General features: G+C 38.6%; 2 protein-coding genes across 5 annotated transcripts; one reads left to right on the top strand and one right to left on the bottom strand.

Moving 5' to 3' along the window:
• Nucleotides 1-24: 24 nt before the first annotated feature.
• LOC106657026 (WW domain-containing adapter protein with coiled-coil homolog) lies at nt 25-8,857 on the top strand. Of its 4 annotated transcripts, none has more exons than XM_014378274.1 (12): nt 25-1,405; nt 1,843-1,876; nt 5,343-5,571; nt 5,786-5,874; nt 6,043-6,120; nt 6,260-6,458; nt 6,605-7,054; nt 7,141-7,307; nt 7,385-7,520; nt 7,593-7,819; nt 7,893-8,020; nt 8,274-8,857. In XM_014378274.1, exons 1-12 carry the CDS (start codon nt 1,365-1,367, stop codon nt 8,350-8,352), a joined length of 1,857 nt encoding a protein of 618 aa, XP_014233760.1. In that variant the 5' UTR covers nt 25-1,364; the 3' UTR covers nt 8,353-8,857. The 4 variants fall into 4 exon arrangements, with proteins under 4 accessions (XP_014233760.1, XP_014233758.1, XP_014233757.1 ...); XM_014378272.1 differs by having other exon boundaries at nt 6,587-7,054; XM_014378271.2 differs by lacking the exons at nt 25-1,405; nt 1,843-1,876 and adding an exon at nt 2,969-4,600 and having other exon boundaries at nt 6,587-7,054.
• Nucleotides 8,858-9,713: 856 nt separating this feature from the next.
• On the bottom strand, nt 9,714-21,600 carry LOC106657025 (nuclear pore complex protein Nup153). Its single transcript, XM_014378270.2, has 10 exons — nt 20,176-21,600; nt 18,912-19,193; nt 18,525-18,828; nt 18,227-18,447; nt 17,767-18,155; nt 16,919-17,688; nt 14,893-16,839; nt 14,419-14,804; nt 14,201-14,334; nt 9,714-14,122 (listed from the first exon to the last, which is right to left on the bottom strand). The coding sequence occupies exons 1-10, from the start codon at nt 20,278-20,280 to the stop codon at nt 14,068-14,070; spliced, it is 4,593 nt and encodes a 1,530-aa protein (XP_014233756.1). The 5' UTR covers nt 20,281-21,600; the 3' UTR covers nt 9,714-14,067.
• Between the last annotated feature and the right edge of the window lie 3,184 nt (nt 21,601-24,784).

The following is a 24,784-nucleotide window of genomic DNA, read 5'->3' as shown; positions in this document are numbered from 1 at the left end:
AAGAAAAAGAATTATTTTTACTATTTAAGGAAAAAATTGATTAATCAATGGTATAAAATGAAAAAAAATAAAAGGAGGAACGAAATAAAATATTACAATTCAAGTCAATCGTCGTAGTAGCTGAAAAAAACGATCTCAATGCCTGTCAATGACTCTCTTTGTTTTTCATTTAGCCGCGGGAATCTCAGTAATGAACTTATAGAAAATAACGATATTTGTCCTTGCTTCTTCATTTTCACGAGACATTGGAAAAATCTTCATTTCTTCGTCGAGTTGTGTGTACGAAAAGCGTAGTAGACAAGAACCATTTTGTAATTCCATTTATCGTCGTGCGATCGCAGCGGAAAGAGATTCAAATTCAATGTATTTATCCGAAGTTCTGGAATACACTAAAAAAAATACAATAATAAAATCTTTAAAAAGTACAAGCAGAATAATCACGTCAAGAATTTTCGCAATATCTCTCTCTCTCTCTCTCTCATTTAAACAACAATATATCTTCGTTGCGAATCAAATTTCGTAAAATGCAGTTATATAGCGTCCGGAGAAAGCGCGCGCGCACGGCAACTGATTGGTGCATTCATGGTGCTGCGAGGCAAGTCTCCGCATGCTGCAAAGTGCAAACTACTGTCGTTGTTACTGTAGTGCCGAACTTTCAACGCGATATGGCGTCCGGACGACTAGCCTCGTCGTAAGCAGCAGCAGCAGCAGTAAAAAAATTTTCGAATTCGCACTGCATCGTACGTACATTCGACTTCGACCGTGTAACAAATTTCTCATCGTCGTTTTCGAAGACTCGCGCGTCTAACTGCCTGCGAAGACATTTGAACCCGCCGTGTCGAGTGGGTGTTCGGTGGTGCTACAACTGCGTCTCTGGCGTGCTTTTTTGTTTCTGTGCTCTTCTATTCTTTAATTTTCTATACCTCGTCGCCAAACAAATTACGCTCGGGCTCGCGACCGACTCTACTGTATATATCGCACATACTACATCGGACTCGCGGTGCTCCTGCTGAGTACTGACTGTGGGGGCGCGCCTTTACCACACACAATACAGTACTTACTACACATACATTAGCCTGCCTTTTGCACATAACTTTCTCTGTCTCGCTTCTGCAGTCTGAGCGGATAGTGTGTGCGAGTCGTCGTCGTCGTCGGTCGCCCGCCTCTACTTACTACTATTTTGCATCGATGCAGCAGCAACGGCAGAGGATCATTATCAAGCTCGACGGGCGCACGTTGAGATAATAATACATATAGGAAGTGTTTCAGCTCCGAAAATAAGGGAGAATTATAAATTATCATTAGCCCCAGTAATCGGTCACAGTAATTGGTAAACAGTAAATCCACCTTAGCAGGCGGCATTGATGGTAATGCATGCAAGGAAACCACAAAGAATCAGCGATGGGTACGGTGATACACTTTTCTTGTTAAAATTGATTATAATACTCTTGGGCTTGTGTGAAGTCTCTGCGTATCTCTGTGTGAGATAATTTGTGTGTTAGATTATGTGTGTGTGTATGTGTGTGTGTGTGTGTGTGTGTGTGTTTACGTGAGGGCTAGTGGCCAATGCTCAAAGGGCCGCGCGCGATCGATTTAATTTCACTGCACTGCATCGCCCAGATAATGGGCTTAGACTATTCTAAATTGCACTTTTCATAAATAAAGCATCTGATAATGAGAACTAGAAAATCACGATAAATTTAAATTGAAATAAAAATATTCAATGGAAGATTCTCACCAGTTCAAGATTACTAAAATTACTATGTGCTTAATGAATTGTTATTCAAGTTTTGTTTTTTGTTATTTTTTTATAACTAAAATAAATGCATTTTTTTTTTCCAGGTACTTTGAGAAACACCAGACCCATCCCTATCAGGTAAATATAAAAGTTCAAAGTTTTTAAGTTAGCTATGTCCTGTTTTGTCTTTGTCTTTGACAATATATACAACAAAGATATTGTTGTACTAAATAGTAGATACCGCTTATTGGCAAATATGCTACAACTACACCCAAATTTAGAAAAAATCATGGCATTATATATGATCATTGGGAATATTTAAATGTCTATACCTAATTGTTGAACATGGCTCACTGTATCTATTAACATTAAAATTAACAGTGAATAATTATCTTAGACCTTAATGCGAATGCGTCAAATTTTATTTACAAATTATCTCCAGTTGCTTTAGAGTTGAAAATTTAGCTTTATTACCCTAACATAAATCAATTGTTGCTTTCTTTTTATTACAAATGAAACACATTACTGGCCTTGATTGTTGGTAAAAAAAAAAAATTGCAAGCTATTCGTGTGCTCTCCCCTGTATCTCAAGTAACTTGAAAGAACAGCTCCAAAAATGCCCACATTCCGCGATTCTTCACCCGACTCGCACTCGATGTGCATTTAAATATATCCTCTCTCTCGAGAAAAAGAGAGAGAGAGAGAGAGAGAGACAGAGAAGTTGGTAACATATAAGTCGAACCAAAACAAATAAAACGTCATTCCATCATAGGCCGCGAGTGTATGTATACTTATTCGTGTGCGTGTGCGTGCGAGGATACATATTTTGATGAGTGGTTTAGTAAGTCGCGCGACCTTTGGCCTCGCAGAATCGTGAGCTTTTAACCAAAAAAAAGCCTTACGTCGATTCTTCGTAAAATATGCCGCACCTCGTGCATAATAGACACACAGCGCACATTACCTGTACAACACAACAAAGAAGAAAAGAACAAACAAATCGTTTCAAGAATACTGGTGGTAAGTGGAGTACTTCTAGTAGCGAAAAATCGAAAATGTAAACAAATAATAGTAGAGGCATGGGGCTTCTTTCGTGCCTGCAACACTCGGATATATACACAATAAATTTTGCATCGTCGACGCTACTGGATAAACTATATAAGAGCATATATGAAGAAGGGGGGAAGAGTCGACTCATGCAGTGGCTCGGTACAACGGTGTGTAATGTTCATGCACTTTGGAGTTCACGCGGTGCACGCATCAACCACTATACGAATGATCGCACTGATTCGCAATGTACATCTGTATAATGCAACAGAAGAAGATTTATTAAACGTTTGAAGTCAGCTGCATAATACGAACACACGAACTCTCGAAATTCATAATAATGTGTGCTCGTCTGGAGCTCGATCAGCCGATTAAAGTGTTCAGTGCCTTCCTGATATACAGCAGTATGTGTCGAGTAAATACACATACAACACCGAAACGTTTATCGACATGGCAGCAGCAGCAGCAGCAGCAGCAGCAGCAGCAGCAGCAGTAGGCGATGATGATAATTTGTCGCGCATCTGTCATTATTGGTAGTAAGCGTTGCCGCTCGTCGCCTACTGTTACTGAACTTGATAAATACACTAGTCGTATGGTAATATAGGTTCAACAAACGATCCGATGCTTATAATACTAAACAACACGGGGCCAGCGACAATAGCAGCAACAGCAGCAGCAGCAGAGATAGTCGTCGTCGTCGTCGTCGTCATGCAGTGCTAATATAACAACCGCAGCAACAGCGCGAGACAGAGCGAGACAGAGAGAAGGCACTTTATGTGTACACACACATGCACACAACGCATAGCCGTGTGCGTAGAAGTATAGTATACACTATACATATAGCTAGCTTTATAGCTCGAAGACTGCTAGCTTACTATAGTGCCGTGCCACATGCGAAAGAAAGAGAGAGACAGAGAAGAGTTTTTGCACAGTGCACAAGGCACATAAGCAAGGGGGGCAGAGGCATAGACGCCGGAACGAAGAGAAGAAGGCACAATATAGAGAGAGAGAAAGAAAGAGAGTGAGGCAGCAGCAGCAGAGAACAGAATATACAGAAGAGAAAAGAGCCGAGGATGATCCGGGCGTAGTGTATAACAGCGCGGCGCAGCATAGAGAGAGAGAGAGAGAGAGAGAGAGAGTTGCAGCATTTGTGTCTGTCTCCGTTTTCGTCCGTGTGTATGCGTGTGCCGCAGCAGCAGCAGCAGCAGCAGCAGGCCAACGATTCTCTGCCGTGGTCGGTCGTCGTCGACTCTTCCTCGGGCGCAGAGCGCACCAGCAGCCGGAGAGAGCGAGAAAGAGAATCGGAGTCGTTGTACACGGCGGCGGCCAGAAGAAGTTGTGCGTGTTGTATATAGTATAGCTCCCGGGCAGCAGCAGCAGCATTACTAGTTACTATACGCGGGCGACAGATACATTATTTTTTTTTCATTTTTTTGCTTCGCATCGTTATTATTATTTTCCCCCCGCGCGCGCGCGCGAGTGGACTCTCGCCGTGCGGCTGGCTGGCTGGCTGCTGCTGCTAGTAGTAGTTTTATACACTGATGTGCCTTCGCTGCATGCGCACTACTACTATACCAACCAAATGGTGTATCATAAGAATCTCTCTCCGCAAAATCCGCTAAAGTGAGGATCTCGAGGTATCGTCGTCGCTACGGAGCAGTCGAGGACGACGTCGACGAGGAGGCGGCGGCGGAGGCGGAGGCACTGGAAGATCCGAACTGGAGAATGTCGTGGAGGCACCGACAGAGCCGATCCGTCAAGGACGACAGTTTTCCTTCCTCGATCAAGTCGTCCACGCGTGGCAGCTACAAGGATTCGGTACTATTTTCTTTCTTCTTCTCTTTTGGATCGTTCATTTTTTGTGTTTCGATAGAAATGCAACAGCACACTCGTACATACACACAGACATACATACACGCACGACATATATAAAATAATAACACGGACGTACACATACATTCACACACACAGGGGCATACGCTCGCCCATCATCATCATCATCATCGTGTGTCTACTGAGGTTGTGGGCCTTCCATAATACTTTTTTTTTTAGCAAGCCCCCGAATGCAATTCTAATGCTTCTCTCTTTTCGTACCTAACGAAGTGTATTCCACTCTGGAGCTGAGATATCGCTGCTACTATATGCTGTGTGCGGTTGTGTATGCTTGCTCAGGCTTTATATGGAAATGAACTGCACTTTGATAGAGCCTCTCTCAGAGTTTTTCACGTAACGAGGCTTTTTTGTATAGAGTCTTTTCTCCTTAGCGAATTCGCAGGGATTAAATCGTCCCAGTCGTGAAGAGCACACGACCGCGTTGTTGATTGTATGCTTTGGCCGTATCATTTTTGACACTTTGACTCGGCGAAAATCGACTACCCAATCGCTAATCAATAAACGTCTATTGTTCCATTATTTCTAGGTTAGACTTATTGAGCCATAAAAAAAAACGTCGTTCTATCCAATTATGTCCTTTATGTGCTTCAATTTGTTAACCATTAAAGATACTCTGTTGAGATTCAACTTTTTCTAAAGTTCTAACCTTATTTGTCATTATTTTCAGAACACCAAGTACAGTAGTTCCAAAAGTAGCTATTCATCCTCGAATCCATCTGACAGCAGGTATGAGGGGAGAATTCGTGATTCTCCAAATGGCAATTCCTACAGCCCAGCTGGTGGTCTGGGCATGGGACCCGATAGAGATAGTCCGCGAAATTACACTAAGCCAATATACAAAAAGGAGAGAGAAAACAGAGACTACAAGTTGTCCTCCTCTAGGGATAAGTATTCCGGTAGGTTATTCTGTCTAAAATCTGATCATTGTTTATTGAATTGCTCATTATATAATGTCACTTTTGTTAACATCAGAAAGAGTTAATGCATTCAGCACTTTCTGTCATAGTTTGACTAATCATATCTATTTTGGAGTATAATGAGGTCAATGAATAATGTATAATGCTTTTTATGAGCTAGCGAAAGATTGTTCAGCATTGTCATGTATTTTAGATTGCACGAGATCTCCAAAAGAAAAGAGAAGTAGGGAGTCTAGAGACTCCCACAGCGACAGGACCAACCATGATAGGAATAGTGGAGACGTGAGTAACTTTTTTATTACACAATTGCCATTTTATCATTGTTGGATACGTTTTCATTAGTCCAATAATTATATCATTCATAAAATCATTCATAAAATCATATAAACAGAAGTACTATTGGAAGTATAACATTATAAGCTCAATGAATGATCTCGTTTATCGTTACAGATACTCCATCCTATAAAAATATCTTCAAATTCATCGAGGGATTCCTCCCAAAGAAAGCCAACACATAATTCATACCAGGTAAGAGTTAATTCTATTTGAAAACTATCATTTTAGAAATGTCTCGATGATGCTCGTTGTGAACTGCGAATTAAACTTTTCTCAATACCCTTGCTGTTGATAATACAAAAATAAAACAAAGCATGATAACATTTTAAAGGACAAGCGTGGAGATGAGCGGGGAACGATGGAGCGTACGGCGAGATTCGGTGATTGGTCAGAACACATGAGCTCGTCGGGAAAGAAGTATTACTACAACTGTAAAACTGAAGTATCTCAATGGGAGAAGCCACGAGAATGGGTCGTCAGAACGGACAGTCGACAACGCCAATCGAACGACTACTCGTCCTCTCGATCCAGTGAGTACAATCGAGATTTAGTTGTAGCTAAATCATCATTTATTAATTCACGATTAATGTAACATCAGTGAAAACTATTGATCGCCATTTCTAAAGAAAGCCCAACTGAACACACGAATCGACGTTAGATGTCCCATACTTTGCAGGTCATGATAAACATTCCAACTCATCGCGGTCGAACAGCACCAGCGGCGGTGGTAGCGGTGGCGGTGGTGGCCAGAGCAGCAGCACCCGAGACATCGGCAAGTCCTCGTCGTCGCGCGGCCAGTCGGACAAACGTACGAACGACTACTGGAGCAGTCGAGAGGACGGGCGCGATCGCGATCAGCAGCGCGCCCACCAGGACAAGGACCAGATGATGGGCGGTCGAGATCGCGAGCGAGAACGCGATCGAGACCGGGGTAGCGGCATGGACGTTTGCCGAGACGACTCGGCGATGCTAGGCGGCTCTCAGCAGCAGCAGCAGCATCAGCAGCACGACCGGCAGGCCCAGGACATGGACATATCACCCGGAGGCTCGACACCCACGTCCGAGCCGGTCGTTGTATCCGGCGGACACGATGCCATGCAACAAGGACCAGTTCTTCTAGCCAATGGTATCTTATTCGTGTCCGCGTGACGATTTACGCATGTACAAACGTCGAGGCAGCTTTTAATTGTGTTACTTTTTTGTTGGATGCAGCACTGCCGCGTTTGTCATCACATCCAAGTGCGGGAGGACTAAAGCTAGGCTCGCCAACACAAAATCAACACCACAGTATAGGTTCAAGCAACGCGCCTGGTCCTCCGATTTCACTCTCGGATACGCAAAAAGCATTGCAAACCATACAGACACTTTTATCGCGACAAGTAAGTCGATTTTCATCGAGATCCCTTACGTAATTTAATTTTATGGTTTATTAATTGGCTCGATGATTTAATTACAGTCATCGAGTGATGGTAGAAATTGTTCCGGCGATGTTATGACTCCTTTGAAAATTGACACTAGTAATAATGCTCCAATCGAAGGCCCACCAACGCCAACGCACTCAGAAACACTGGACGGCACAGATGCTCGAAGAAGTAATTATTACAATTCTCAGTGAGAAAATGATCTAGCCCCTAAATACATGAATTTTATATTTTTGATTATAGTGAACAGTCCCAGTGGTGTCAATAACAGTATGCAAGGTATAAGTTCCCTGCAAAACATCAGTAGTTTAGGTAACCTCAGTAGCTTAGGAAACGGTGGCGGCTTGCAGGCATTATCGCGCGTGCAGCCACCGCCTACTCCGTCGCTTACACCCTCGCTTGCCAATCATTATCGGGAAGATTTGACTCAGCACGTGCGAGCCTTCCCCGCGGATATTCTCGAGAAGCAGGTGATTATCTTGAAGTTTTTGCGCGTCAAATATAGCTGCTTTTTCATTTGCTAATGTTCTGCTCGATTTATAGGCACAAAAACTGAGCGAAGAAGCACATACAATGGGTAGTCTACAGTGTACCAGAGTATCTGCAGAACTTAAAACTGCTCGATCGATAGTGAGGCTTACGGAAATTCAAGCCACGCTTCAGGAACAAAGGTTCGTTTTTTATATTTAATATATACGCTAAAATTACCTAATGCACCTTAATAGATGAGACCGGGGTTCTCTCTTAAACTTAGTCATTTACATTCTCACCGTAAATATTGCAACTGCTCCCTTTTTCAATATTCAATTATCTTAACCTTTTAATAAGGTATAAAATTGGCCTCATTTTTCAAACTAAAGCGGGAAATAATTTGCTTAAAATTAATACTTTAACGCGTTTTTACAAGAACTTCCCTATTTTCAGGATACTATTTCTTCGTCAACAAATTCAGATGCTGGAAGAAGTCAAATCCCAAAATTCCTTTATGTCTGACGATTCTTAGTGTAAGAAACTTTATAAGAAATAATTATAATGGATAATAATAATTATGAGCTATAATTAATTCAATTTCAACAAACAAAAACAAAAAACATTACTTATTAATATCTTTAACAATAATATTGATAAATTAAGGTTGTACCTAAAAGTTATAATACTACAGAAATAGAAGTGATATATACATAGTATAAAGATTTGATGGGGCTTATTATGTACCCAAAAATAGGAGGCCGAACGAGTCTTATTTAATAATATTGCTAATTAGTTGAACTACCTCCTTGGGTCACACGAGGCCTACTTCAATCGTTACAAAAACTCGTGATGAACATAAATCAGAAATGAACTTCAATTGAATATTAAAATAAGCTTAGTGAAAAAAAACTACGCATACATGAATGAAAACCACACATTTCGCGCCCAACACTTGCACTAAATAATTAGGAAAAAAAGTAATAGTTATTAACTAAGGAAAAAAGAAAATAAATATCGTAAGCGAAAAGTAAATATGATTTACTAGGATTTTTGATTCGACTTACATTTCAGTGACGACGTGTTGTATTCGATCTGTCAAGTAATAATTGTCTCGTATCACCTGCGTTGTATGTGTCAGTGTTTCATACCCATCTCCTAAGCGTCATTGCAGCATTTTCGATTTGAAACCGAAAATTAGCGATCTTTGCTGTTAAATCTCTTAAAATGAAATTTATGCAATTGGTTTTATGAGAAAAAAAATTATAATATCAGAACATTATGGTCCTTTATAATTACTTGTTCACATTTAAATATTTTCTTCCAAATCTCATGATTCCACGAATTGTGTTGTTTTGTGTACAGTCATGTTATTATTGTAATATAATTAGTAAAAGAAATGGAGCGAAAGGATAACTGCTGCGAGTATTGTAATACTAATGCACTTATTTGAATATACACGGTTGATAAGCGTTCTCTTTTTATAATACGATTGTAGCACCAAGGACCGATGCAGATATTTCAAAATTCTTACTTTTGCATAGCGCTTTTATAAATAACTAGTGATTTTGTAAAAGTAATTTATAATATACAGTTTTGTAAATATATCTGTATGTAATTATTTATTCCACCGTTTAAGTTAAAATAAAAATCACAGGATATTTTATAATTTAAATTTTTTCTATATGACTTTTAGACTTTGAACTTAACACGAATTAGACACGGATTTGTAATAAAAATTGTCTTTTGTTGTCGATAACTACTGTTTTCATCATTTCCAAATTCATTTATTATTAAAAAATGAACTCTATTTTCACTTATGTTTTTGGATTTAGTTTTGGAGGAGAGAGGAAAGACATTTTTTGAAGGTAAAATTCATTGAAAATAAAGCAAATATTTTACCAGAAAAATCAGCCATTTTATCCATTGTTTTATTACAATGAATAGTTTTTTTTACATTATTAAATTACATGTTAGCATATTCTTAGGGTATGATCCAAAGAATTTCAGCGCTATGCTCCTTAATACGTTCATTTTTACACTATATTACAAGAAATTGCTTGTGTCAACAATCGAAAAAGCAACAGGAAAAGAACAATGAGAATTTAAAAACGTTATTAAAAAAATGGTGTAAGTTCATCCATTGCAGAGAACTAAAAAATTCTTTGGTTCAGACCTCTGCACTTTCCTTGATTAATTTATAAAAAAACATTTTGCATGTTTCGGAAAATGTTAAGTAATCCTATGAAAACAATGGAGTATTAATTTTCGAATTCTGCACTCTTTCAATCAAATTAAAACATACGGAGGACAAATTCAAGAATTCATTTTAATACAAGATATAACGTTCATAGCAGATCTTTTCTTTGAAACAAAATAATCATTTTTAAAAAGTAAACAAAATAGTTAATCAACAAACTTTATAATCAGTAATGACAATTTTCAAACAAAAGGTCTCAACGAAAGTTCGATACTTGACAGTGCACTCTCACATACGTAGTTCACGATTGTGCTATCGCCAACCAAGGGCGATACATCAGCCTCAACGAATATAAAAATTTTTTCATTTTCTTTTTTCATTCTTATTTTACGGAGGAAATCAAACTCTTTGTCGCACGCAGAGATAATCTGTTATAATATCGCTGCTAGAATTATAAAATTTCTATTTGCAAGGTGAACATTCTCTCGATTTCTAGATGCATCAAAAATTTTTACTTTGAATTTTTTAATTCATTTCAAGAATTATTTTCATTATTTAATAGTCAGTCATTTGTAGTTAAATCGTTCTCTTTCAAATTATTATTATAAGCTAACATTTATATTCGTTAAAAGAGCACTGCAGACTATAATAATTGTTTCAATAAGGCCTCGGATTCTAACAACTTTTACAATTTCGGGCTTTACAATAAAAAGTTTTTCTTTTTTGTCTTAATTGATATTGTTTTTTACAATTGACTGAATTTTCGAAACGTTAAATTAAAAGCTATAAAATAAAGTCAGTATCATGAGATCATAAAACAAATTGCACGAATTAGTCGTGTGATGTCAAAGCATAATTTTATGGTCAAAATTAAACATTAAATAAAAGCCATGAGTTTTTTAAGTCCTTGATTGATAAGTCGTCAGGCGAAGTTGAAATTTAATAATGTAGAGTTTTTACTTTAAACTTGGCAGTACTTTAATCCATCTTTTGGATTTTAGTTGTCGATCGTTTAGTATCGAAAATACGTCTGAAGCTTATAGAGAATGTTCACGATTGGTAATTTCTAGTTATCATTAACATTTACTTATCAGTGGCATAGCAAGAAATTTTAATTATGTTTTTTTCAAATTTATTCGTAATTTATAAAATATCAATCGACTATTTATTGAATCCTTGACATGTCTGATATTTGTTCAAATATTTTGAATGATTTCCTATCATAAAAATAGCGAAAGTTGGAATAAAATTCATCATTTCACTAGAGTTTTTAATAAATTGGCGTGAAGAATATGCCAATGTGATTAAAAATTAAAAATTAACATTGGTTCATTATTTATTTGTCATCACGAATGTCAAGGTATCATAAATTGTTGCAATTGAAATCAATTTTAAACTGAAATAGTAAAATGAGACTCTTATTTTTAATAATCGAAGTGCCAACTGCATCCATTTACTGTTCAAACAGTAGAAAAAGATATAAATATCCAGATTGAACATTTTTTCCAATTCAATCAGTATAATTCTAATCGATCATCGCACATGAAAAAAATAACGCTGCTGCGAGTCAATTCAATAGCACGCATATCATCTCATGTGATGATGATCATTACAGTCTCTCATTGATGAATGGTATGTATGCGTATTCATGAAATTGAAACAATTTTATTTAATATTAAATATATAATTTTTATCCAATCTACATGAAGATCAAAAGTCTTTCAGACCGTCAGTTGCAAAAACCTTTAGACGTTCTCCGGATCTGTACAAATAGTTTATTTTACAGGATAAGAAGCAACAACGAATCGTCGTCTCAAACGTTTTTTTTCCATTCGCGTGTCCTCTATAATTATTACTATTGTTATTTTCTTTTTGCTTTTTGAATTGTCGCCTCCAAGATTTATTGACGAGAATTAAAAAAACATAACACTTGCAGCACAAGGTTGCACGTTGCTTTCATATTCTTCGAAATTTCGAGCAAACACGTCTACGCACTGAATCAATAACGGTTAAGATTCATCGTTACAGTGGAAGACGATGTGAAGAGACAAAAACTTTTTTTGATGAGGAAACGTTAGAAAATATTTTACATCGCTCGAAATTACGAATAAAAACAACTCGATTGCATAAATATTTTAATAAGCTCGATTTTAAATTCAAAAATGATTCATTGCACCACGCGCAACCTTCTGCTTGTTTTTGCACGATGGCTCTTATCACAAAATCAAAATAGTTCTAGGCAGGACTTCCGAAAATCATTATCATCTTCATGCAGTAGATAAACAATTACAATGTGCGCTTCGATCACTGGACACTTCTTTTCACAGTGTGCATGTGTACAAAGACAAAAATAAAATCGTACGGCGAGCTTTATTTTCGGAAGTCCGATACACTTAAACAAAAAAGAAATATATTATGTACCCTACGTAATGTTGATAAATTTGCCTAAAAACTATAATATTCGTAATAAACGCTCAATCTCCCTCCATTATTATTGTATGTAATAATTTCCCCATTGACAGCAAAACACTCAGAGGCTAACTATGTGTATCTATGTACGCACTTCATCTTTTTTTCAAAAACATATGCGTCCGTAATGTTATTTAAAGTTATACATATATTTATATAATTTATAGTTTTTACATATATGTTCTTTCTAACATATACATAATAAAATTGAAACAAAAATGGCATTCAGCTTATTTAACGTATCTATTCTTCTCGAGTATAATTAACTTTTATATATGTATGTATGTGCAATAAGCGAAAACTTTCAGTACAGTTTCCACCCGTACAAATTTTCTTATTTTGTTCCGTATAAAAAAAATATACAATTTCAATTGCGTGGCTAATCACTACGTTGGCCATCATCATCGTGGCTCGACCGTTTTTTTTTGTACTCGTCCGAATGCCATTTTCTCACGTGTACCTAGCTCATGATTTTTTTTCACTTAATAATAATAAATCTATATTACAGTTTTCGTCACTTGGAGAGTGCTACGATATTTTAGTGACGCTCGTAGGACTGACCAGTGCACGCTTTAAAGAGTTGACCTATCTAAAAAATATATAATTGTAATAGTGTTTTACATGTAACTTTTCGTCTTTTTTGTTTATTTTCTTATTTTCATGTCTGTTACTTCCAAAATGAATCGGAGTTGATTATACGCGTAAATGTATAGGCAGTTTTCGAGAAAAAAGACTCGTTCAATAATTTGATAGTGGCATCGTCGAGATGCCAATTTAAATCTTTTTTATTTTTATTAGAACAACGCATATCGTTGATTATAGATTCTTTAATTTAAAGAACCTTCGTTAATAAAACCAGCGAATCTTTTTTCGCGAGTGTATTTTTTCTTCGAATTACATCGCAAAGTGATCCATTGAGAAATAATTAAAGGACAACATTCAAACGCAGTTACAATAACTGCGATCACAGATTAGTATTCAATAGCGTTAAGCATTGTGTCAACACAGAGAAAAAATGAAATAGACCGTCTGACGAAGACATTGAAAAAGTAACTAACGTTGATGATGATACCAGGAACGTTCTCTTGAACTTCAATCGTTATCATTAATTCGTTTCGCGATTTTGTATTTCACTCTCGATCCGGGTCCAGCCTCTTTAGAGTATTTATCGTTGATAATTTTTGAAGTTAATCATTAGTTATCTTCAACACGACTTTAACGCAGAATCACTGAATGAATTGCATGATTTATCGTTAATTTTTTTCTTTACAAAATTCGCACGATGCAACGTTACGACGCGCTAAAACACTAGTACAAAAAACGCACACGAAACGAATCACTTTGTACAAAATGAAGAAGAAAAGTTACGTTCATTTATGAAGAAATAAAACCAATAGATAAGAAATTGTCTTCACCGCACTACATGCCTTTCTCTCTTGGTACAACAATTTCTTTTGGTTGGTAGATCGAATTGATGCTCGCACTCCGTTAAAATGGCTAAAGCTAATTCAACCCCTTCGTTGACGTATCACGTTCTTAACAGTACATTCGATAAAATCTGACGGTAACAATCCATTGGCCTTACTGTCGAGAAATTCGCCGCACTGCTTTCTTGATTTTTCTTGCAGGTTGAGCACTGATAAAATCAAATTTACAAATTAGAACGATGAACGAAAATTTCAATGAAATCGTGTATCTAATGAGTTTAACTTACTTGAATGCCGGAGGAGCACCACCACTACCCGCAGTAAAATTGAACGTCGGCTGGGCGTTAGGGTCAAACGCAATAGGTCCTCCAGTGCTGCCTGGAGCATTGAAGTTAAAACCACCTGAAGAAGGTGCTGAGCTCTGTAAAAAATTTTTTTTAGTTACTATTTTTAAAACTCTGTGAACAACTCTAGAAAATTGAGAAATTAATAAAGATAAACGTACACCACCGAAGTTGAAACCGCTGTTTGCTGCTGGTGCGCTGGCGCCACCAAAATTAAAGCCAGTGCTTGCTGGAGCCGGGCTAGAGAAAGAATTTGTAGCTGCTGCCCCGCTGAACAGAGAATTTTGGGCAGGAGTTTGACCAAATCCGTCGGTTTTAGCTGGCGCGTTGAATGAGAATGATGGTGTAGCTGCCGGGGTACCAAAGCTATTTGCTGGGGTAGTAGTTGAACCAAAGCCATTTCCAACTGGTATGTTGCTCGAAGCGCCAAATGTAAAAAGATTCTTTGATTCGGTACTTGGTGCACTTGGCTTGGTATTCGAACCAGCCGAAAAATTAAACGACGCCGATGGTGCCTGTGCTGAAGATTGTCCGAATGTAAACAATCCTATAATAAACGAAAATAACAAATTCAATGAATTTTGAATCAAATAAAATCTTTCCGGCATTTCGAATTATAAAAAACAATAAATTACCTGGCGTGGGAGCTGATGTGTCGGCTGGCTTGGCAGGGCCACCAAACATTCCAGTGGTAGTACTAGTGTTAGTCGCACCAAAACTTGGTGCGGCTGAAACAGTTGTGTTCAGTGGATTCGCATTGCCAAACAAGCTCGGAGTCGTTGACGGCTGAGCGTTGAAAGTTGCCGCAAATCCTCCGCTTGCCGGTTTATCGCTAGTAGAACCAAAAGCTGGAAGTTTGCTTTCCTGTTGGCTCGGAGTACTGCCAAAACTGGGTATCGTTTTGTTTTCCGTTGAACCGAACATCGGTTGTTTGTTTTCTGTTGAAGAGGCAGCTGGCGTTGCGTTGCCGAACAGAGACGGTAAACTTTCTTTACTTGTCGAAGCACTAAAATTGGGTGTTGCTGCAGTTGCACCAGCATTGCCAAAAGTCAACGTTGGTGTCTTAGTTTCATTTTGTGGTGTTGCCTTTTCGGCCGACTGACCGAACGAGAACGGTTTGATTCCACCAAAACCTGTTTCACTGGGTTTCGGCTGAGCTGAAAAATTGAAGGAAGCTGTCGAAGTGTTATTTTCATTCTTTGCGTTGGAACCAAAACTAAATTGTGGCATTGCCGGTTTTGGAGAATCCGTTGTCGTGGGTCCACCAAAATTGAGAACTGGTTTGGCTGGCTCTTCCTTGGCTTCAGTACTTTTGGTTGTTTCATTTTCTTTGGGTGTGACTGTCAAAGTAGTACTCTTAGACGGGTTGAACATAAAGTTGGCTGTTGGTAAAGTTGTAGATTGTGTCGAAGATGGTGTTTCTTTGTTTGCACTTGTATCATTGCTAAGTGAAACAGCAGGGACTGCTGCTGGAGTCGACGTTCCAAATGAAAATCCAGTGGACGCTGGTTTTACCATAGTCGTAGAATCGGTTTTCTCTTCTTTTTTCTCAGTTGAGGATGTAGCGCCAAATACAAATCCAGACTCAGCTGGTTTAAGAGCATCTGATTTTTGAGCTCCAAATGAAAAACCACCTGTGGTATTAGATTTTTCAGCTTCTTTGTCATTTGCTGGTTTGATTCCAAACTGTACCGTGGCAGGGGTTTCATCTTTCTTTGTGCTAGGTATACCAAAACTGAATCCAGTTGCTGGTGCGGGTGTGTTCGAAGTATTGCCAAAACTAAAACCATTCGTTTTGGGCAATGTTGATGAGGCTTTGCCAGGAGAAGCATCAGCTTTGTCAACACCAAACTTGAAACTGCCGGCATTGGCTGGCATGTCGCACTTGAATTGCAAATTCGATTTAGAAGTCGAACTTCCTGGTTTAGGTGTTTCACAAGAAATGCACTTGCTAACATCAGGTTTATTTGGAACCATGCATGTATCACATGTCCAAGTGCCTTCTGGTTTTTTAAATTGATCCCCAAAACTACTCTTAATTGTTGGCATAGATGTAGTGTTGGACGCTGGAGCCGCGCCTGGTTTAGGCGTTTGACAGGCTGCACATGTGACGTCATTTGCTTTGTTTGGAACCATGCATGTATCACAAGTCCACGTTCCTTCTGGTTTTTTAAACATATCTCCAAAACCGGAACCTTTGTTTGTTACATTATTAGACACAGTTTCGGTCGTAGTCTTGGTACGGCTGGGGCTCACAAGGAAACTACCTGGTTTTGCAGTATTGCAACATGGGCAAGTAGAAGCTGACTCTGGATTGCGAACCATACAACAAGGACATTCCCATGTAGGTTTTTGCGATTTTAAGGCATTGAACAGTGGAGAATTCGAAACTGGCATCCCAACTTTATTTGGTGTGACTGATGACAATGAGTTTGAAAATGGTTGTTGCTTGTCTTTTGCCATGAAAGTATCTTTCATCGGCGGTAGTTTGGAATTAATTTGATTAATACTGGGTCGAGATTTATAAGTTGGTTTGGAAACTTCGCTCGATTTTTTCTTCTTCATTGGTATTTCTTGAATATCTGAAGAAATAAGTTAATTAGAAAATAAAATTTATTATTGATATAAAACATAATAACGACATAATAACGACATATTTACCATCATCATCACTACCGTCAATAATTTCAATATCGTCTGAACTATCTTGTCTGTGTCTAGGACTCTTGCATGAGGTGCAATTCGTTGATTTTCCACTATTTTTAATCAGGCATTCATTACATTCCCATCTGTCTGTATCTTCCTCAACTACAACTGGTTTTTGAGCAAAATAATCCATTACACTAGCGCCTTTTTTCAATTCACTTGCTACTTTTGGCATTGGACTGGATTTCTTTTCCTCAAATTTGCTGTCTTTTTCTTTCATTTTGATCGTAGTAGATGTCGGTGCAGTCCACATGAAATTGGGAAATGATGAAGTGCGGTTCATCGTGTCATTGGATTCAACGCTCAATGTGCGTGATAATTCATGAGACTCGTTCATCGACACATTACCCGAAGTCATTTTACTTGGCGTAATTGGTTTACTAAACGTAAAATCATTGATGGTTTCAAGATTTTTTGCGTTTTCATTAAATTTAATAGGTGAAGCAAATTGGAAGGAGTCATCCTTATTTTGAAGCCGATTTTGTGGCGTTGACGGCTTGGCAATAGTTACTGGCTCCAATGATTTTGCTGGAGCTGAAGGTGTACTTGGCTTTGTGCTCTGGGGTAATGCAAAGTCAAAACGAGGAAGATTTGTAATGGGTAATGCTACTGAAGGAAGATTTACAGCTTCTACAGTTTCTTCTTCATCAAGCTTAGATTTCTTCTTGGCTTTAAGTAAGTTACGCTGCGGCATTTCTTTTTCTTCTTCCACTTCTTCATCAATCCTTTAAAAGAAATAGTTTTTTATTTAATGTTTCCTGAATTTTTAAAAATACTTTTTAATAGTTATTTAATTGTCTTACCTTAAATGATATTCTTGGGTAGCAGGTAAGAGTCCACTGTTACTTCTGGCATTCATGATTTTTCTGGCATTAGCTGTGGTGTTTTGAAGCCTTTGCTTTCTTCTTAATCTAAGAATATCTGGTACAGTTGGAACATTCAGTTCACGAGTGAGGTGTCTCAGTCCAATTTTTGGTGTTGATGTTTCTTCTTCTCTCGCACGCTTACGACTAACTGACGGTGACATAATATTTCGCACAGGCATTTTTTTTGCATCAGTCAATGGTGAAGAAAATTGTTCTAGAGTTTCTAAAATTTTTCTTGCAGTGTGACTCATAACTGATGAGTCCATTTCAGATTTGTTTTCAGATGGTTTTACTTGAACACTTGTACGTTTTGGAGCTTGTAGATTCTGTAATAAATTAATATTAATAATATTTGTTAATTTGCATTAATCATAGAATCAAAAGAATAATAACTTACTAAAGAGTCAGATAAAGTACTATTACTTCTTCTGTAAAGATTTGCAGCATTAGCTCCTCCAAACATTGTGTTACCCATGTAGAAGGGCGATGTTAATGATGAAGACCTTTCCAAAGCATTGCTGGTTGCCAAACCTGCATTGAAGCTTGGCTGCCTGCTACTCAAAGTTTCCCTAGTAGAAGAATCTAAAAAGAGTGATCTTGAAGATTGCAAGTGATTTGCTGAAATAATTTAATTTTGTTTAGTATATAATTTGAATGATTCATCAATAATAAACCATAAATATTTCTTAACTTACTAAAACTAAGTTTTTCATCAATGTATCTCCTTTTGCTTCCAAAAGAAGAACTAAAATGGCTTATATTGGATGGTGCTTCTTTATTTTGAGGAATTAAGGAGCTACAACCACTTGTGCTTTCTCCTGACTCTGAATTATTGTCAGTACCATTAGCTGTACCATTGCTTCTTTCTGACATTAGTATGTTTAGCGTTGGTCGCGTATCAGGAATTTTGTGGGTTTTAGAAATTGGAAATGCAGGGGTTGAAGATACAAAGTTATGTAATCTTTGTCCAGCTGTTGAAGGCTCTAGAAAGTCTTGAGCCTAAAAAATAATAAAATTTGAATTTAATAAAAAGTTTTACGATTATCAAACAAAATGTTATGGTTATATTGAAAGATAATTACAGTGTCATTGTGATTTGACTGTTGTTCTTTGGATTCTTTTTCTGCTTTAGCTAGATTCCTGTTTGTACGTTTTATAGAAAAAGTTCCTGGTGGATGTGTGACATCCATGCGTATACATGGTCGCTTCGACGGTGGTGGTTGTGATAGTTTATCTTGATATTGATCATTGTCTTCACTGGCTTGTAGCTCTTCTTCATCATGTGAATTATTGAACCACTTACTGATCCATGAATTTTGTGGCATTAGATCTGAGACTTTTGTGGCTACTTTTCTGACAAACGACTGAAATAATAATGCATCGTGTTAGCCATCTTTGAAAGCTTTCTCTTTATTTGAATTGTATAATTTTAAATTAGCCTCAAGCATTCTGGGCTAGTACAGTACATGGTATTCTAAAGGTATTTATAAGTGAATATGGGGCAAAGATAATTAGCAGCGGTGCTGAATAAAGCTAATGACATTTGTGTCATTTTCATAAGTCATAAGAAGTCAACATCAACATCATGAACCAAGTCTAAGCATATTTTTCTGTATATGAGTCGAGAACGCACACAGGCGTACACAGATATACACGTGCGTGTGTATAACTGCGTCGATTCCTGCACGCTGCGAAACATTTCGCAATCCTACAAATGCCATGCCCCATAGAGTCAATGCGGTGGCATGAAAAATGCGTGCTGTATCTATCGCTCGCTCGGCGGGGCTTTGTCTAACGCCACAAGCGCCTATGTTATATATCGAGAGCAGCAGCGTATGTTATACATATAAAAGTGAAAGCCGAGCCGAGAGAAATGCATTTTTATAGCGTATCACGAGGTCGGAGTTTACGCGAATGCAAATCGTATGCAGTAGCGCACACGCACACATGCTCATCATCACAGGTCGCAGATATATATATGGAAGTGGCGTGTGCACGCGCTTCATGAGGATGAGGCAAAAAGTAGCATAAATTGAGAGGTTATAAAAGCGTGGAGAGAGAATGAGGCACACGGAAGGCCGAACGAGCGACAGAGAAAGCAAGCGAGAATAACGCGCGCGGGAAACATCATGGGGCAAAGGGAGCTCAGGAGAATGAAAGAGAGAGAAAGATAGCGAGATAGCGAACAGCAAAAAGGCTATCCTACTGTGGCTAACGCAAAGTGCAACAGCAGATTATAATTAAAAAGACCCACACGAAGAGCGAGAGAGACGCGAGAGTAAATAACGAGTATACTCATAGTCTTCTCTCTCGTCATAGAATTTGCACTAATACGAGGGTACTCACGTTATTAGGATCGTAGGGTGCATTCCTATTGCTGGTCGACGATCGTCTACTCGACGACGACGACGACGACGACGGACCCTCGAGGCTATTGTTGTCCTTGGCCATTGCTTAAGACGATATAATTCGTATGTAACTGCTACTACGCGCGCCGTGACTGGGTGATAATTGTAATAAAAAAAAAAGGAAAAAAAAACGGATTCCTAAATTTCTGCACGCGCACGCACGCACTACACACGCACGACACGACGCACACACTGACGCACGACACTGTCTCTCCGTGCCGTGTGCCGTAACTCTGCAGATATCTCCGCGTGCTGCCCAGTGCTGCTGCTGCTGCTGCTGTAGAATCCAACGACGACAACTATATACGACCGACGACGACGACGACGACGACGACGACGACGACGGCGAAAGACGATGACGCACTCTCACATACACACGCGGTGGCGATGTATCATATACGTTACGATATATAATAAAAACGTTTATTGTACATGCGTAGTCGAGAGGGTAAATTCTACCACATGCACACACTTGCTTTTTTTGCTCCGAAAATCACCGTGTTCTTTTTTTTTTTTTCTATCTTCGATCCTTTACCACCTCACGCGCTTATCACTTTTGCAACGTGGTGTATAGCGTGTAGTTATACATTTATTGAAAAACGGCAGCGCGAGAGCGACGAAGGCACGCGGCTATAATATATAACGCGTTTATGTATGTGTGTGTGTTCTCCTCTATACGCGCTCTATGTTACGATATATCGCGCGACGAGAGAGAGAGAGCCTATTCTCTATACTCCTCTCTTTCTCCTGTTACTGGTTTTATATACAGCAGAGAGAGAGAGAGAGAGAGAGAACAAAATGCTCTTTCGCATAGAGCCACCACCTGTGTCAGAGTGTGTGTGTCTCTTTCTCACGCTCGGCGCGAGCGACGACGCACCACGAGTGTCCTCGATGACGACGTTGTTGTCGTTCAAGCTGCTACTGTTGACACGCGTTTGTCTTCTGATAAGATTCATAAACCAAACTTCATATGCTCGAGTCGAGGAAATGCAGCAACGAGACGAGTACGACCGCGACGACGTTGAGTGGTCCTCCTCGCGTGTGCGCACTGTAACAACACGAGAGCACTGCTACTGCTGCTCCGATGAACACGCATTGACTTTTTTGATGCAACAAATACGTATATGTGTTTTCTCGATTGTTTACACACACACACGCACACTGTCTAATCCCGCGAACGCGAACGCGAACGACGACGACGACCAACGACCGACGACGCGACGTCGACGTCGAGAGTGGATGAGAGATGGATATTAACGTTGGTGTACGCGCGCGGGAGAGTGGGATGCGCGACAAAAAAGTCAGTTTCTTCTCTCGTCGCAGCGCAACTTCGCACTGCACACGCAGGAGGCTCTAGGGTTATAACGCGCGATATCTATCCTATAATATTTGCACTACGGACTACGGAGTACGGCACAGCACAGTGCGCGCCGTGCCTCGCGCAGCCTAGTACATATATAGGTATATTGTAGTAGTAGAGTGCAAAGGCAGCAGCACTGCATGCGATGCACGCACACACACACACACACACACACACAATTACACAAATGTATAAGCGACGCGACGACGACGACGCAGTTTCTTTGCTCTTTGCAGCAAACTATACATAGGTATATTAAACCGTCTCTTTCTTTCGCCTTATTATGTATGCGTCGGTGCGGATATCGTATTTACAGGTATATTAGAATGCGGAGTCCTCTTAGCGACGCATTTGTAAAAACGTCCTTTTATTTATTATGGATAAATATTAAATAACGCCGTGAATGAGATTTGCGAGGTTGTGTGCGGCGCGCCTGCATTCGCGTTTGCACGCGATGCACGCGGCCGGGCAACGTTTTCTCAGTTTTGCGGCTTTCGCTTCGAATCTCGTTTATTTCATGAAAAAAAAACCAACGTTTTGTATAGCAATATAAAAGTATATCGTCTCGACGGATCGTGGATTTTCTTGGCATCGTTGCAGTTGAATATTCGAATTCACAACGACAAATCGAATACAGTCTTCTTCTTTTGTTATGAACAATAAAAAATTCTCAGATTTACTCACCTGTAACAGTAGGTAGGTCAGTAAATCTCGAGGATAATCGCGATACACGATGGGACGACTTGACGAAGAAGAATAAAACCCTGTCAGTATTCGGTCAAGTCTCCCAACGCATATAGGACAGGACAAACACACAAACGTTGACCATAAATTTCTGCGAATTGGTCTTTTGAATTTCTCGGCGTTCCTTTTGTTTCTAGTACCTTTCGAGTTGGCACTTTTTTACGAACGAAAATCCCTATCCACGTATCTCACTATATCGAGTTCAACATGCATGATAATAATAGCGTTCCATATGCAACCAACGGCTCATCGTTCGTTGTTACATCAGTTTTCCTTGGAGTCTGTCAGTAGTGTACAGCAGATCGCAGCAGTTGTATCGTCGGATCGGTATCAAAGATGCAGGCGTCAAATGCGTTTGACTTGGAATCTGTAAAGTCGGAGCAATCCTCGCACGCTGTATAACGATCTATTCTCCAATTACGATATGTGAGTGCATTTCAAGTTAATGTTAGAATATTATCGGCCGCCAATAAGTTATTACAACCTAAATTGTGCGCACGGCATGCAACGAACTGAAATATGACGAAAAATGTTATGGCGATTCTCTGTAGGAATACGATTGCTTGCAATTTCCGTTTTATTCTAAAGGTTGCTGGCATGAAACGTCTATCTCCGTGACTAAATAATACCAATGTAAGTACTTCTTATCTGTATCAAGCGTAGTAAATCTCACAAGTTCCAATCGAATTCTGAGTGAATTCGCCCTTCTTTCTGAAAATTATTTTTAAATACATTTTGATGCAACATATTGAATTCCGAACGATCAAATTTTATTCGTAAACACTTGACACAAAAGCAATTTATCTTCATAGCTCAAGTACTGGACCAATTCTTCGAAAGCATAACAGGAAGTTTGCCCTGTGTCAATTGCATTATATACTTTAATCCAAAATCCGTAAAAACTTTGAATTGATAATCGTCCAGAAGTCTGAATTTTTCAATAAATTATATCTATTTTGGGGATAGATGCGCAAACTTCCAAAAGAGACACACCATTTATTATCTTCAATTTTTTTAATTTCTACTAAAATTTCAGCATCATATTTAAGAACGAATTTCTCTTCGAAAATTTTTCTCTTTGAAATTTTTCTGCAGTTGTTGCAGGCAATCCTTTCAATAACACATCATCATCATCATCATCATCATTAAATTTATTTTTCGCAAACTCCTGAAACGAACAAAGTTGTGCCGAGGAACCTGTCAAGATATAAACTGCGTTAATTGCACGAATGTTACAAACTATTTTTATTAAATCTTACCAACAAGTAGTATAAATCTCTGATGAATTGTGGGTTCACTAAAAATAACTTTATTGACCAAAAATTTCAACAAGGTCAAACAGCTTGATTCATTCGTTTTATGTCCTTTTTTAATTTAACAATCTAAAATTATAACAGTTTTCATTATTTCGTTTAACCATTTTACGCGATCATTATTATATTTCCTGCGGAACTTCGAGAGGTCGATATACTTTGCATATCGGCTCCACGTTTTAAAAGGGCCTTAACCACACCCAAGTTATTGCTTAACGCAGCTAATTGAAAAGGTGAATCGCGATTATCGAACGAACGAACTCGGCATCTGCGCGAGAAACTGTAGGGAAGATTTTTCCAGCCATGGGCCGTGGAATCTTTCTCCGAGCTGATACGCCACCGCCTGCCGATAGTGTGAGCTGTGATATCATCATCGATGGATTAATGAACCAAGATTTGTTGAATATTTGCTTGGCGGCTTGTTGAAACCAAAACTCGCGATGACTCTTGCATTTCGTGTAACCGCATTACTATGAGAATAACGAAAAATTGTATACACGTCGGTAAAAAATTGCAGCAAGGCTAATATGCGTATCTTTATACGTACGGATGATTGAAAAAAAATCATTGGTATTGAAATATAATGTTAATAATAACAATCGGACCGATGAGTTTTACGAAAAAAATATGTACATACAAAATAACTGCTTGTGATATTTCTTAATTTATAATGTTATTTTTTCATAAAACAAGCCTTATTATTGTTAATGGCAATCCAGACGCTTTTAATCAATAGATGGAATAACTCGATAAATAATGCACTGATCAAATAGGCCTATTTTTCGTTGAAAAAAGCTACATGTCTTATAAGTTTCATTATCTTGTAGCTTTGCTTATTGCAAACTCATATGCAATCGAAAAAATAGCCGTATTTTGTTTTTTTCTTTAACTATCGCATAAGGAAATGTACTCATACCAAAGTTATCTAGTCATCTCAAAGAATATCTCCCATTTTCGTTTAAACGAATTGCTTATTAGAAAAAATAAATTATTTATCACTGGTTTGGCTAGGGTACTTTTGCTGCGCATGTCCAATGCACCGAATTTAGTGAGCGATGCTCAGCGTCGACTTCCTGCCTAACTTTCTCTTTCATCTTGGGAAGGTATCAAGCTTCAATATCTAATAGCAT

The sequence above is a fragment of the Trichogramma pretiosum genome, unplaced genomic scaffold (genome assembly GCF_000599845.2).
Source record: "Trichogramma pretiosum strain Unisexual culture from Peru unplaced genomic scaffold, Tpre_2.0 scaffold7, whole genome shotgun sequence".
Classification (NCBI taxonomy): Eukaryota; Metazoa; Arthropoda; class Insecta; order Hymenoptera; family Trichogrammatidae; genus Trichogramma; species Trichogramma pretiosum.
Note: the sequence above shows the minus strand (reverse complement) of the source record. Positions and strands in the feature narration are given on the sequence as shown.

Excerpts from the sequence above, each read along its gene's own strand:
- LOC106657026 (XM_014378271.2), top strand. The coding sequence starts at position 4,508 with ATGTCGTGGAGGCACCGACAGAGCCGATCCGTCAAGGACGACAGTTTT. Across the intron at positions 7,055-7,140 it reads ACCAGTTCTTCTAGCCAATG|CACTGCCGCGTTTGTCATCA; the intron begins GTATCTTATTCG and ends TGTTGGATGCAG. Across the intron at positions 8,021-8,273 it reads GCCACGCTTCAGGAACAAAG|GATACTATTTCTTCGTCAAC; the intron begins GTTCGTTTTTTA and ends CCCTATTTTCAG.
- LOC106657025 (XM_014378270.2), bottom strand. The coding sequence starts at position 20,280 with ATGGCCAAGGACAACAATAGCCTCGAGGGTCCGTCGTCGTCGTCGTCG. Across the intron at positions 18,156-18,226 it reads GTACTTTATCTGACTCTTTA|AATCTACAAGCTCCAAAACG; the intron begins GTAAGTTATTAT and ends AATTTATTACAG. Across the intron at positions 14,335-14,418 it reads GCGGTTTCAACTTCGGTGGT|AGCTCAGCACCTTCTTCAGG; the intron begins GTACGTTTATCT and ends AATTTTTTACAG.